This window comes from Lathyrus oleraceus, chromosome 7, assembly GCF_024323335.1.
Source record: "Lathyrus oleraceus cultivar Zhongwan6 chromosome 7, CAAS_Psat_ZW6_1.0, whole genome shotgun sequence".
NCBI lineage: Eukaryota > Viridiplantae > Streptophyta > Magnoliopsida > Fabales > Fabaceae > Lathyrus > Lathyrus oleraceus.
In genome coordinates this window covers 87,637,103-87,648,781 of record NC_066585.1, presented here as the reverse complement: position 1 = coordinate 87,648,781, position 11,679 = coordinate 87,637,103, and the positions used below count along the sequence as shown (strand labels likewise).

Below are 11,679 nucleotides of genomic sequence, written 5' to 3'. Positions count from 1 at the left end.
CATTTCTTTTGATCGTAAGTCGAATGGTATCGGTGTTTCGAAAACAAAGCCCGTATAACTCAGACTCGTATGCCTCACCATTGCAGTGAACATTGACACAATATTTTGGTGAAGATGACATTGTAATATTTCTGATGTAGATGAAAATTAATTTCTTGCTGCAGATGAATGTGTGTTGATTGTTGGATGTTGATAGTAAGATGAATAAATAGGTAAGTGATTTGTCTAACATGCAAGCTAGTCCGAAGTGATGTGTCAAGCATGCAAGCTAGTCCGAAGTGATGTGTTAAACATGCAAGCTAGTCGGAAGTGATGTGTCCAGCATGCAAGAGAGAGGAAAGTCACGTGTCACACATGTAAGCCCTAACTCCAAATGAATTGGCGCCTCCTTGCAATCCTTGCACATGGTCGCCAGTCCATTTGGCGACACCATGTCTTGCGTGCATGCAGACCTCGTAACCAAGCATACAGAGCTAGATGTGTCATGCATGAGCCTAGGGAGGCGCCAATTTGAATGGCGCTAGCATGTAGGAAATGCACATGGGCGCCAATTCATTTGGCTACCACATGCAATCACATTTCTAAGCTTCCACACTCTTGCATATAAATAGGAAGGTGACTCTAACATTTCTTCCACACAATCACTCACTACTTCCTCTACAATATCAAATCTTTCATCTGCAACAACCTCTTTCATATGCACCAACCTCTTTCATCTCCGACAAGATGTCTATCCTCATAATGGGCGAATCGCATAGAGGAACAATTGCAAACATAACAACTTATGTAAGCGTTTAGTTCTTTTTGTTATTTGTCTAGAGTACCTTTTAATAACATATCAACTTAGTAAAGTGTTTTGTTGTTTCTTTTATAGGATGTTTCAAGGTTCCGTACTCGGGTCCATGAATATGTCCACATGGACCCGATGATTCAACCGTATGTCGAACTCGCCAATTTTGGACATATAAGCAAAATTATGTCTTGGTCGGTGGATAATAAATTCATTCTTGTGTTATGTGAAAGATGGCGTCCCGAGACACACACATTCTGGTTTCCAACCGGTGAGTGTACCGTGACGTTAGAAGATGTCTACATGCTATTGGGACTGCCTATTGAAGGTAAAGCTGTAAATGGTAAAACCAACTATGCGAATTCAATTTGCATGGACCTCTTGGATACTGATTTGTTAGATGATAACTCAAGAGGTCAAGGTATACTCTTTTCACGCCTTAAGTCATACTATAACAGTTTACATTTAGATGAGCATTCTATCGAAGAGGCTCGAATAATAAAAACCAGGTGTTACATTATGCTTTTAATTGGTTTTTTTTTATTTCCCGAAGGTAGTGGTTCTAGTATGCATGTTATGTATTTACCTTTACTAAGACATGTAGATAGAATATGAAGTTACATTTGGGGATCCGCTTGTCTGGCCTATCTTTATAGCTCTTTGTGTAAAAATTCACACAAAGACACATCTACCTTTTCTGGATGTGTTGTTTTGCTCCAAGCATGGGGTTGGTCAAGACTACCGTTCCTAGCGTCCGTCAACAACAACTCTTTCACATTCCTGTATGCACAAAAGTAAGTTGTTTAAAATGCTATATATTTACTTACTTTAACGATTATTATCTCTAACTAATATTTTTACCTTTATGGTGCAGATGGTTGGCACGTGGTATGAGTTATAACAGATGTCCTAGACACTGTATTACCCAGTATCGCAATCTCTTGGATCACCTTCGACCGACAAATGTATGGATAATAACTTAATTATTTCGTAATAATTTGTTAATTTCTTCTACCAAGTTTATAATCTAACATCCGTTCATATTTCAGTTCATTTGGCGTCCATACCTAAATTTGGATCATGATCATGGAATCAACGAAGAAGACGCAGTTGTATGGACTGCATGCACACCGATCATAAGATTCACAAATGTGGAGATGCACAACAGCGATCGTGTGAAATTGCAGTTCGGTATGCCTTAACACATCCCAGATCCCCCAACAAACGTAGGAGAATGACATTTGAGCAAAGTTAACGACTAATGGAACTTCAACCCATGACAAAGCTTCGCTAGATCCGAGTGTCGCAAATGGAAGCACCGCCATGACCATGTCTTTACTGACGCAGTGACGCCAAAAGAAGAAAAACCAAGTCGTACTTATATGGCTTGGTACAGATCGGTTGATTTTGAGTTCATCGCCGAGGATATGTACCTATACGACCCACGCCAACAAACTTACACACCAGACGCCTCAACATCTAACCCCTAACAACATTGTCAGACTGGTTACACATAACTCCTTATCCGTTAAACTTTTCGTTCAACAAACACACAAATATACATACAACCCTAACATGCCATACACTTAACCACAATACCAAGAGCATACACCGTACCACCACCAACAAATAGATCATCAACCAGAGACCCAATATCGCTTCGCACCCAACACATCACCCTACCAAAGCCGCCTTAGCCAGAACACTCAACGATCATTTAACACCAACCGTCCCTCCTCCTACCATAGCCAAGAAGCCCAAACCTCACAAAACTGAAACCTTCAACAACCCTATCTCTACCAAACACCACAACAATCTTTCCAACCTTTCCTCGACGCATCATTCACACCAATGTCTCCCTTCAACCGTCTCGGTCACCCACCAATAAGTCAAACACAATCCAACTACTCTAGCATGGGCCATGAACTCAGCTATGGCGGTACATATTTGATGCATACTCAAGACTATGCTGATTTATCTGACTATCTCAATAGGTCATCTCCTGCAGTTGGTAGGGATGTCCCTGGCCCCTCAGATGCTCAAACACCAGTGGTGAATCATCAACGTGGGTTAGGGCCATAGGTTAGGGTAGCTAGGGGATGTGGGACCGGAGATCGGTTAGGTGATCCCGGCCATCAACATTAGTCTTTTTTGTGTAAACGGAAATTTATATTAATATGAATTGGTTCGATATCGAAATTCTATATCACGTAGACTGTTTTTGAAAAAAAAAATACAAAATACACTGAGGTGCAAATCCAATTGGCGCCTCCCTTTAACCCATACACATGGGCGCCAATTGAATTGACTTCACCATGTGCCCTAGCCAATCCAATTGGCGCCTCCTCTATAATTTTAAGAGGAGATGTCAATTGGATTAGCGGCTCCTCCTAAAAATGGGGTAGTTTGAGAATTTTTTGAAATCAAGATTATTTTAAATTAAAAAAAAAACTGGATTATTTTAATAAAAAATTCTATAAATTTAACCATGCACTTCTTTCATCATATTTATTGATTGTAATTTTTTTCACACAATAATCCAAAGCGATTTATATTATACCAAGAAAAACGTTGCATAATAACTTAAAAGATAATCCAGCTCAGCGACACAACTTTTTCTAAAGCCGTAATCCAACATTTCATTTTCAAAAAAAAATTCAAAAGAATCTCAACCTACAATGCCACTTTTAATACAATAATAATAACCTAACCAAGGTAGTAATAATCTCCAATTTACATACAAAACATAACCAAAAAAATTTGAAAACTAAGATAATGCAAATTAAAAACGTAACAGTATTAACTTTTGGAAGATACGATGGACATTAACAAGTCTTAATAATGCTACACACTATGATCTATCTTATCATTATTTCCATTTTTTTTTTCTCTTCAAACAAACACATGTCATGCTCATGCACCCCCCATTTCTCTTTCCGTACACTTCACCGGTCCCCGCCACACCCCTCCCATCCACATTCTCCACACTGCACCGTGTCGTTTCAATTCATCTCAGTTTCTTGTTTCTCTATAATAACTCATTTCAAAGTACAACCTCATTTTTATTTTTCAAACCCCAAATAAACAACAAACAAACTTTCCTTTTTTTTTTTTGTAAAAATAATAAAATACTTCACCATTGTGAGTGAAATTCGGTATTGACTTTCCTTCCATTGATAGCTGCTTCTGATTCAATATAGCAACCTTTCCTTCTCAAGGTATGCATGCTATAACCCTATATCATAACCATATTGTTTTTTATTTTATTTATTCTTTCATTACTTTATGCACATTGCATTAACCATCACCTTAGGAATATATGAAATTCATTTATTTTTTAAGGTAGATGCTACCCTAAAGGCAATGCTAGGGCTATGTAAACCTAACTACAATAATGGCTATCACAAATCCCAAGAAATCTCTAACACCGATCATACCGATCACACCGATCAATCGTCTGATCTTAAGGTCTCAGGTTCAAATTCTGAGAAATACATGTTAATAATTTTTGTGTTAGGTTAGACCATACAAAATTTTGTTCCGTCTTTAAATGAGCTCACGTTAATGAAGACTTGGTAGTTGAGAGTATGCTCTTCTCAAGATCTCAGAGCGTTGGCTCAGTCCATACATAAGGAATTTGAATTTGAAAAATTGAAAATGGTTTGGGGTGTAGTAAGTAGTAAAGAAATGTAGGTTAGGTGTAATAAGGGAAGGGCTATGAGGGTCCAAAGTGGGCACCTATGACCACCTAACAGACCATAGAGTAAAGACTTATCGCTTTCATTTACCTTAACCTATTGAATATGCATACATTCATTATTCATATCTCAACTTTAGCTCTAGTTATGTTGTGTCTACTATACTATTGCATTGGTAATCAATGCTTCTCATCAAAACAACATTACTTCTTCCTAACTAGTAGTAGTAGAAGTAGTAGAAGTAGTAGTAGAGTAAGTGGTAAATTATCAATTAATGTTGCTTTTATTTCTTGCCCTTTCTATTCCTACAAAACAGCACTAGCTAGCTTCAAATTTAGAGCTTTTTTTCTACTAATCATGATTGACATTGATATTAGTAATTAATTAATTGATACTAGTACTCATATATACTCTCTCTTATTTCTGATATTATTACTATTACTTTCTAATGATTCAACTTTTTTCTCTTGATTCAGAATTACTAAAGTTTCTCTCTAGAAAAGGAACCGGTTGAGCTTTGCAATTCAATCTCAAAATTCAGATCTTGAGCCTTCACAAGCATTTCAAAGTTCAAGCTGGTTTGGTTTCTCAAACACTTGTTGAAGAGCTTTGCTTTGAATTTTGACTTTGTTTGACTTGAGTGACTTGTATTCCTAGAGTTTAGTATAGTCTTCAAATTTGAGTTGAAAAACATGGTCTTAGTTTATTGTTTGTGATTTTGGTTTTGATTTTTATGATTATTCTATATAATAGTGTATAATGTATTGGGGTTGGTGGAGTTAATTAGTATACTTTAAGTGTTGTGAGGTTTGAATATGCAAATAAACTATTGTATTGGTTCTTAGTTGACTCATTTTTCATGCTAAGTCCATGGTTTTAACTTGTAGCTTTTAACATTATACTAGATTTTGCATAACTGTGAGAGGGATATTCGGTCTTTTGATATGGAAGTCACATTTTCAAGGTGTTGAATTGAAGATTGGTTAAAAGTTAGAAAGTGGGATTTTCGTGTGGAAGGTTTGTATCTACTCTAAGTGTAAGATATGCTGAGCTCTGATGACGATGGAGATTTTGATGTATTCTATGACTCATTGGATAGTTTGTCAGGTCAAGAATCTGTTTTAGCCGAAGAAGAGTTTGGTTTCGAATGGCGTTATGATGAAATTTGGGTGAATGAGCCTGTTAGTGTGAAAGAAAGAAGAGAACTTTTTCTGCAGGGTATGGATTTAGCTTATAGTTCTTCCAAGATTCTCTCTCAAGAAAAAACTATGAGGTTTAATGAGAGGATCATGGAGTGCAGTGGAGCAGTCTCAAATGCGTGCATTTTCCCTTCTGATAAAGTATCTGAGAAGACGGTTTTCTCTGGATGGAATGCGACTTCTGAGGCAGAAGTCTTGTTGGAAGGACTTAAAGGGCGTCGCGAGGATGAAGTTGATGCAAGTTTTCAATGGAAAATGGATGAGAGGGTGGATGCAACTTCTACAGCTCCCGAGCACAGAGAAAGAGAAGATGAAGCACAAGAAGAATTTTGGGATTTTGATAAGAGTAAAACTAGTAGGAATAACTGGTGGAAGCGCTTCGTAAATGTCGGAAAAGGCGACGAAGGAAAAGTTAGATCAAAACTTAGTACAGGGATGAATAAAACTAGTAGAATAAAGGTAAGACGGAATAAAAAGAGGTGGCTTGAGTTCGGTGAGGTATATGTTGGACAAGAGATTAAAGCTCACAAAGGATTGGTATGGACTATGAAATTCAGTCCTAATGGTGAGTATTTAGCTAGTGGAGGTGAAGATGGTGTCGTGCGCATATGGCGCGTTATGTCACGTGACAAAAGCCAGCCCTTCATTTTCCTTCCAAATGATATTTTTCAAATTGAGGAATCACCACTGCAAGAATTGTTTGGTCATTCCAGTGATATCTTGGATTTGGCTTGGTCTAATTCAGATGTGAGTTTAACTTGCAGAACCAAAGTTGCAATTCGTTATGTTCATTCTGCTTGCAGATCTAATAAAAATTACATGTTGCAGATTCTTCTCTCGTCTTCTATGGATAAAACTGTCCGCACTTGGAAAATTGGTTGTGATCAATGTCTATGTGTTTTCCCTCACAAAGACTTTGGTAAGCATCAGAGTATCACACACTCCTATCCGTATTTTCCACAACCATTTAGTTATTAGTTATAAAATTTAGACGAAATGCATTTATTCATATTTATAACTTAAGCATGATTGTAACTGTGTCTCTTCTTTAATTGGATACAGTGACGTGCATTCAATTCAACCCTGTTGATGAAAATTACTTCATCAGTGGATCAATAGATGGTAAAGTTCGAATATGGGGGATATGCGAAGAGCGAGTTATTGACTGGGCAGATATACGAGATGTCATAAGTGCTATAAGTTACCAACAAGATGGGAAAGTATGCTATGGAAACTTTGATTATTTTCACATTTTTCTGTGTCTTAATGTCTATTTTATTTCAGAAAAGAAAACTAGTGGCCATGAGATTGATGAATACATTTTATATGTGTAGGGATTTGTAGTTGGTTCTGTTACAGGTACTTGCCGATTTTATGCTGCTTCAGGTATATGCATGTGGATCACCGATTGTTACATTCATGAGCAATTGAGCGCTCTTAACGGAAGATAAATTAGTTCCTTAATCAGATTTCTAATGATTTAGGAAAATATTTCAAGCTTGAGGCTCAGATACATATCTGTGGAAAGAAGAAAGCATCAGGCAACAAGATTACTGGCATTCAGGTTAGAATCTAGAAATTCTTTACTACTAAAACACTTTAGTTTACTTTGTACTTCATCTGTTGTCCTTCTCACCAATGCTTGTTTGCAGTTCTTCCAAAACAACTGTCAGAGAATTATGATCACGTCAGAAGATTCCAAAATTCGCATATTTGATAGAACTGAGATTGTTCAGAAATACAAAGGTACCACAGCACTTAACGGTCACTACAGTCCTGATCAAAAACCTTAATGTTGCGGGCACAATCATGGACCACAAATTAAAACCTTGTTAAGAACTGTGTTTAAGCATTTTACGTGCATTGTATGACACAACATCTGATCTTTGACAGAATGTGTAATATGCACTGACACATCGGTAAATTTTAAATAGTATCTCTTTCCACTATGCATATGCTTAATATGTCTGGTTTGCATGAAAAACTCTTAAGTCTGTTGATTTTACTACTTCCATCAGGCCTTCCGTGGTCGGGAAGTCAGATGTCTGGTTCATTTACATCAAGTGGGAAACATATAATTTCGGTTGGAGAAGACTCGCGTGTTTATATTTGGAACTTCAATGACTTTGAAAGTGCTTCTTCGAAAAAAAAGAAATACCAGCATTCTTGTGAATATTTTTCCTTCAAGGGCGTAACGGTCGCAATACCTTGGTGTGGCATGAAAGAAGAAGATAGAAATAACATTTCGCGTCGTATTTCAGAAACAAAAGGCAAGCTAGAGCTTGGTTCCGAGGTTAGAGATACAGACCGCTTTTCTCTCGGCAATTGGTTCTTCATAGATGGTACATGCCGAGGTTCTATGACATGGCCTGAGGAGAAACTTCCAACATGGGGTTTACCTCTTGCAGAAGATGAATATGATCATTGGAAGTTATATAAAAAAGACAGTAGCCATGGCAAGAGTAAATCAGATACACGGGGACTCACTATAGTGGCAGCTGGAAGTGATGGAACTATCAAGACATTCCACAACTTTAGTTTGCCTGTTAGGCTCTAAGACAATGCCATGTTCATTGTTTTCCATTTTTGAGGAGATATTTTGGCTTCATAAGGGTCTAAATTTAACAGTGGTGGCCTTAGATTCTGAGTAAAATCATTGTCAAAAGTGCATGTTGGATGTCATGTTCTTGACATGTTCCCGGATTTGTATATTTACACTTTAGGCATGCCTTTAATTTAATATGGTTCTGGTGGTGGATTTAGGCCAGAGGCCATGCAAAAGAATCCTATTTTTCTTTATACAACAGGTACATAATGAAAAGTGTTCTTTGAAGTTTTGAGCACTTTCTTTAGGTTATGTACTTTTGTTACAGCATGGCTAAATAACTGTGATGACAGATATCAGTTGAATAAGACTCTTCTCCAACAAAGAAAAGTGAGGGTAAGAGGAGAGGTATAAAGATAAAATAAATTTTTGTACGGGGGTAAATAGAAAATATGATGTAGATGATCTAGTTTTGAAGAGAGACAGGTAGAGGAGAGAGATGAATATAATTCTTCAAATTATAATAAATTTTACTCTTATTTTTAAAATGACTATCAAAATGAATGTCGTTTTAACAAATAAAATTTGTTTGAAATGACTTTCATTCTCATATTTCAATGTAAAAAAAATTAATTAATCTCTGAAAAATTATTAGAACTTGGAATCACAAGATTGGGGAGAGAGAGAGGGAGGGAGAGAGAGAGAGTATTTCATTAACATTGATGAGGATGCCTCCAAGACAATCCTCCACGACTGAAAAAACAGTAAACACTAAACTAGTAACCGATTACAGTTGCTACAAAAAATAATTCCCTTTCAGTGGTAATCAGTTACACGATTACGCTAACTAGTTACACCCACGATGCTTTCCCTGTTTCTTCATGTCAGAATTGACTTTTACCTTACCGTAACTGGTTACACCCTCGTGTTAACCGGTTACAACACTTGAATTATCAAAAGTACTTTTAACGCATCATTTTAATTCAAGTGCTCTAAGTCTTCCATCTCGATGTTCATCTTCAACCTCTTAAACACATCATTTATGACTCACTTAGTCAACAAATCATCCATTTGGTCTTCACTTCTACAATATCGCAATCTTATCTTTCCTTCATTATGTTTTCTCCTCCCATGTGCAATTGAGTTCTTGACAAGATTAATTGCAAAAAATGTTATCAACCAAGAGTGTAAAAGTCTCACCCTCATTGTTGTCCAGCTTCCTCAATAGATTCATTAGTCACACGGCTTGACACACACATAACGAAGCGACAATGTACTCGACCTCACAACACGAGAGTGCAACTACCAGTTCCTTTTTCGAACACCAGAGATTGGCGTTCCACTGGACATAAAGATGTATCCAAGTGTAGACTTTCGATCATTTTTATCTCTGCACCAATTAGAATCGATAAAATCGAACAAATTACATTTTATGCCTGTGTCCGCTACGAAAAAGAGAATTCCACAGCCAATCGATCATTTGACGTATCTTAGGATCCTCTTGACTGCTTCGAATTGAGACACCTCTGGTCTCCCAGTGAATCTACTCACAATACCGACACTAAATGCCAAGTCTGGTCGCGTATTGCAAAAATAGCACAAGGATCCAATATGTCTCTTATACTGAGTTGGATCAATATCTTCCTCATCCTCATTCCTCGACAACTGTAGCATCGGTTCAGCCGGAGTAATGACAACATTACAATGCTCCATTTCAAAATTATTCAATATCTCAAACGCATACCTTCTTTGGTGCATGAGCAATCCCCTTTTGGACTTGTGGAACTCAATACCAAGGAAGTATGTCATGAGGCCAAGGTCGGTCATCTAACATTCTTTCATAAGTTCACTTTTGAACTTAGAAATGTACTTTCCGTTGATGCTCATTATCAACAAGTTGTCTACATATAGACATAGGATAATCACTACTTCACTTGTATCCGTCTTCAGATACACGCCATGCTCGGATACACATTTCTTGAAGCCAACCTCCTTTAGGAAACCATCCATTCTCTTGTTCCAAGCTCTTGGAGCTTGCTTCATATTGTACAATGCTTTCTTCAAATTGTAGAACTTTATCTATTGGTTTCTTACAACAAATCAGAGGGTTGTCCTACATATACATTTTCTTCAAGTGGTTAGTTCAAAAACGCAAATATGACGTCTATTTGGTAGATGGGTCAATTGTTGTTATTCGCAATACCAACAATTGGCCTAATGGTTTCAATCATAGCAACCAGTGTGAATACCTCTTCAAAGTCTTTGTCTTCTCTTTACAAAAACCCATTTGCAACTAATCAAGCCTTATGCTTGATTATTTTACCCTTGGTATTTGCCTTCACTTTGAACACCCATCTCACACCAATTGACTTCTCTCTGTTCGGTAAATTAACCAACTCCCAAATATTGTTCTTCTCAATAGATTCCAGCTCCTCCTTCATAACACACATCCATTTTGGATCACTTAAAGCCTCTTCCATTTTAACTGGTTCAAATTTAGCCATAAGTGCAAAATGAAAGAAATCACCATCATCGTGACTTCGTTGTCACTAAACATCTCACAATCTTGGAGCCTCTGAGGCAAACCTCTTTACCTTGTTGATCTTCTCACATTCTCTTCAATTCGGGCTTCAACAACAAGAGTTTCTACACTTCCCGTATCTGCATAATCTGAATTTTCAAAGTTGTAACCGATTAACTTTTTATGTAACCGGTTACAGGCTACTGCGTTGGCTTCATCTTGTCGAAAACAACGTATCGACTTATCATAACCATCTTGTTTGCTGCATCAAACAACTTGTAACCACCGATAGAGTGATACCCTACAAGTATCATCAGTTCTCCCGTATCATCCAACTTCTTTCTAAGCTGCCCCAGAACATGTTGATACGCTACAGAACCAAAAACTCTCAAATGGTTTAGATTTGTCTTGAATCCCAACCATGCTTCCTCTGGTGTTAACTTCTTAATCTTCTTTGTTAGATACCTATTCAACAAATAGACATTTGTGGATACCTCTTTTCCCCATAACTCATTCGACAAGTTCTTCCCTTTTAACATGTTTCTTACCATGTTCATGATTGACCGGTTCTTCCTTTCGGCAACAACATTTTTTCGTGGTGTATAAGATGGCACAACCCCGTGTACCATCCCTTTTGATCACAAAACCTCTCAAAGTCTTTTGATACATATTCGCCTCGACCATCCGTTTTGAGCACTTTGAGCTTGTGATCGCTTTGCCTCTCAACCATGGACTTGAACTTCTTAAACACTTCAAATACCTTATCCTTTCTCTTGATTAGGTATTTCCATAGTTTTCTACTATGATCATCGATGAATGTGATAAAATATCTATTGCCACCAATGGAACCTACTTGCATCGGTCCACACACATCTGAATACACCACCTCAAGGTGATTATTAGTTCTGCAACCTACATTCTTTCTG

At 37.3% G+C, this 11,679-nt stretch overlaps 1 protein-coding gene across 10 annotated transcripts; it reads left to right on the top strand.

Moving 5' to 3' along the window:
* Positions 1 to 3,684: 3,684 nt before the first annotated feature.
* On the top strand, positions 3,685 to 8,508 carry LOC127105916 (uncharacterized). 10 transcript variants are annotated; one of them, XM_051043137.1, is made up of 10 exons: positions 3,686 to 4,008; positions 4,965 to 5,066; positions 5,394 to 5,505; positions 5,596 to 6,434; positions 6,516 to 6,606; positions 6,750 to 6,907; positions 7,022 to 7,073; positions 7,172 to 7,251; positions 7,340 to 7,433; positions 7,706 to 8,508. In XM_051043137.1, the coding sequence occupies exons 4-10, from the start codon at positions 5,709 to 5,711 to the stop codon at positions 8,242 to 8,244; spliced, it is 1,740 nt and encodes a 579-aa protein (XP_050899094.1). In that variant the 5' UTR covers positions 3,686 to 4,008; positions 4,965 to 5,066; positions 5,394 to 5,505; positions 5,596 to 5,708; the 3' UTR covers positions 8,245 to 8,508. The 10 variants fall into 10 exon arrangements, 9 of the variants coding, with proteins under 9 accessions (XP_050899089.1, XP_050899091.1, XP_050899094.1 ...); XM_051043135.1 differs by having other exon boundaries at positions 5,588 to 6,434; XM_051043132.1 differs by having other exon boundaries at positions 3,685 to 4,008; positions 4,965 to 5,151; positions 5,394 to 6,434.
* Positions 8,509 to 11,679: the final 3,171 nt, after the last annotated feature.

What these genes read in the sequence shown, in the direction of transcription:
- LOC127105916 (XM_051043134.1), top strand. Translation starts at nt 5,532, where the DNA reads ATGCTGAGCTCTGATGACGATGGAGATTTTGATGTATTCTATGACTCA. An exon ending in TTTCCCTCACAAAGACTTTG is followed by an intron (nt 6,607 to 6,749) that starts GTAAGCATCAGA and finishes AATTGGATACAG; the next exon opens with TGACGTGCATTCAATTCAAC. An exon ending in GTTACCAACAAGATGGGAAA is followed by an intron (nt 6,908 to 7,021) that starts GTATGCTATGGA and finishes TTATATGTGTAG; the next exon opens with GGATTTGTAGTTGGTTCTGT.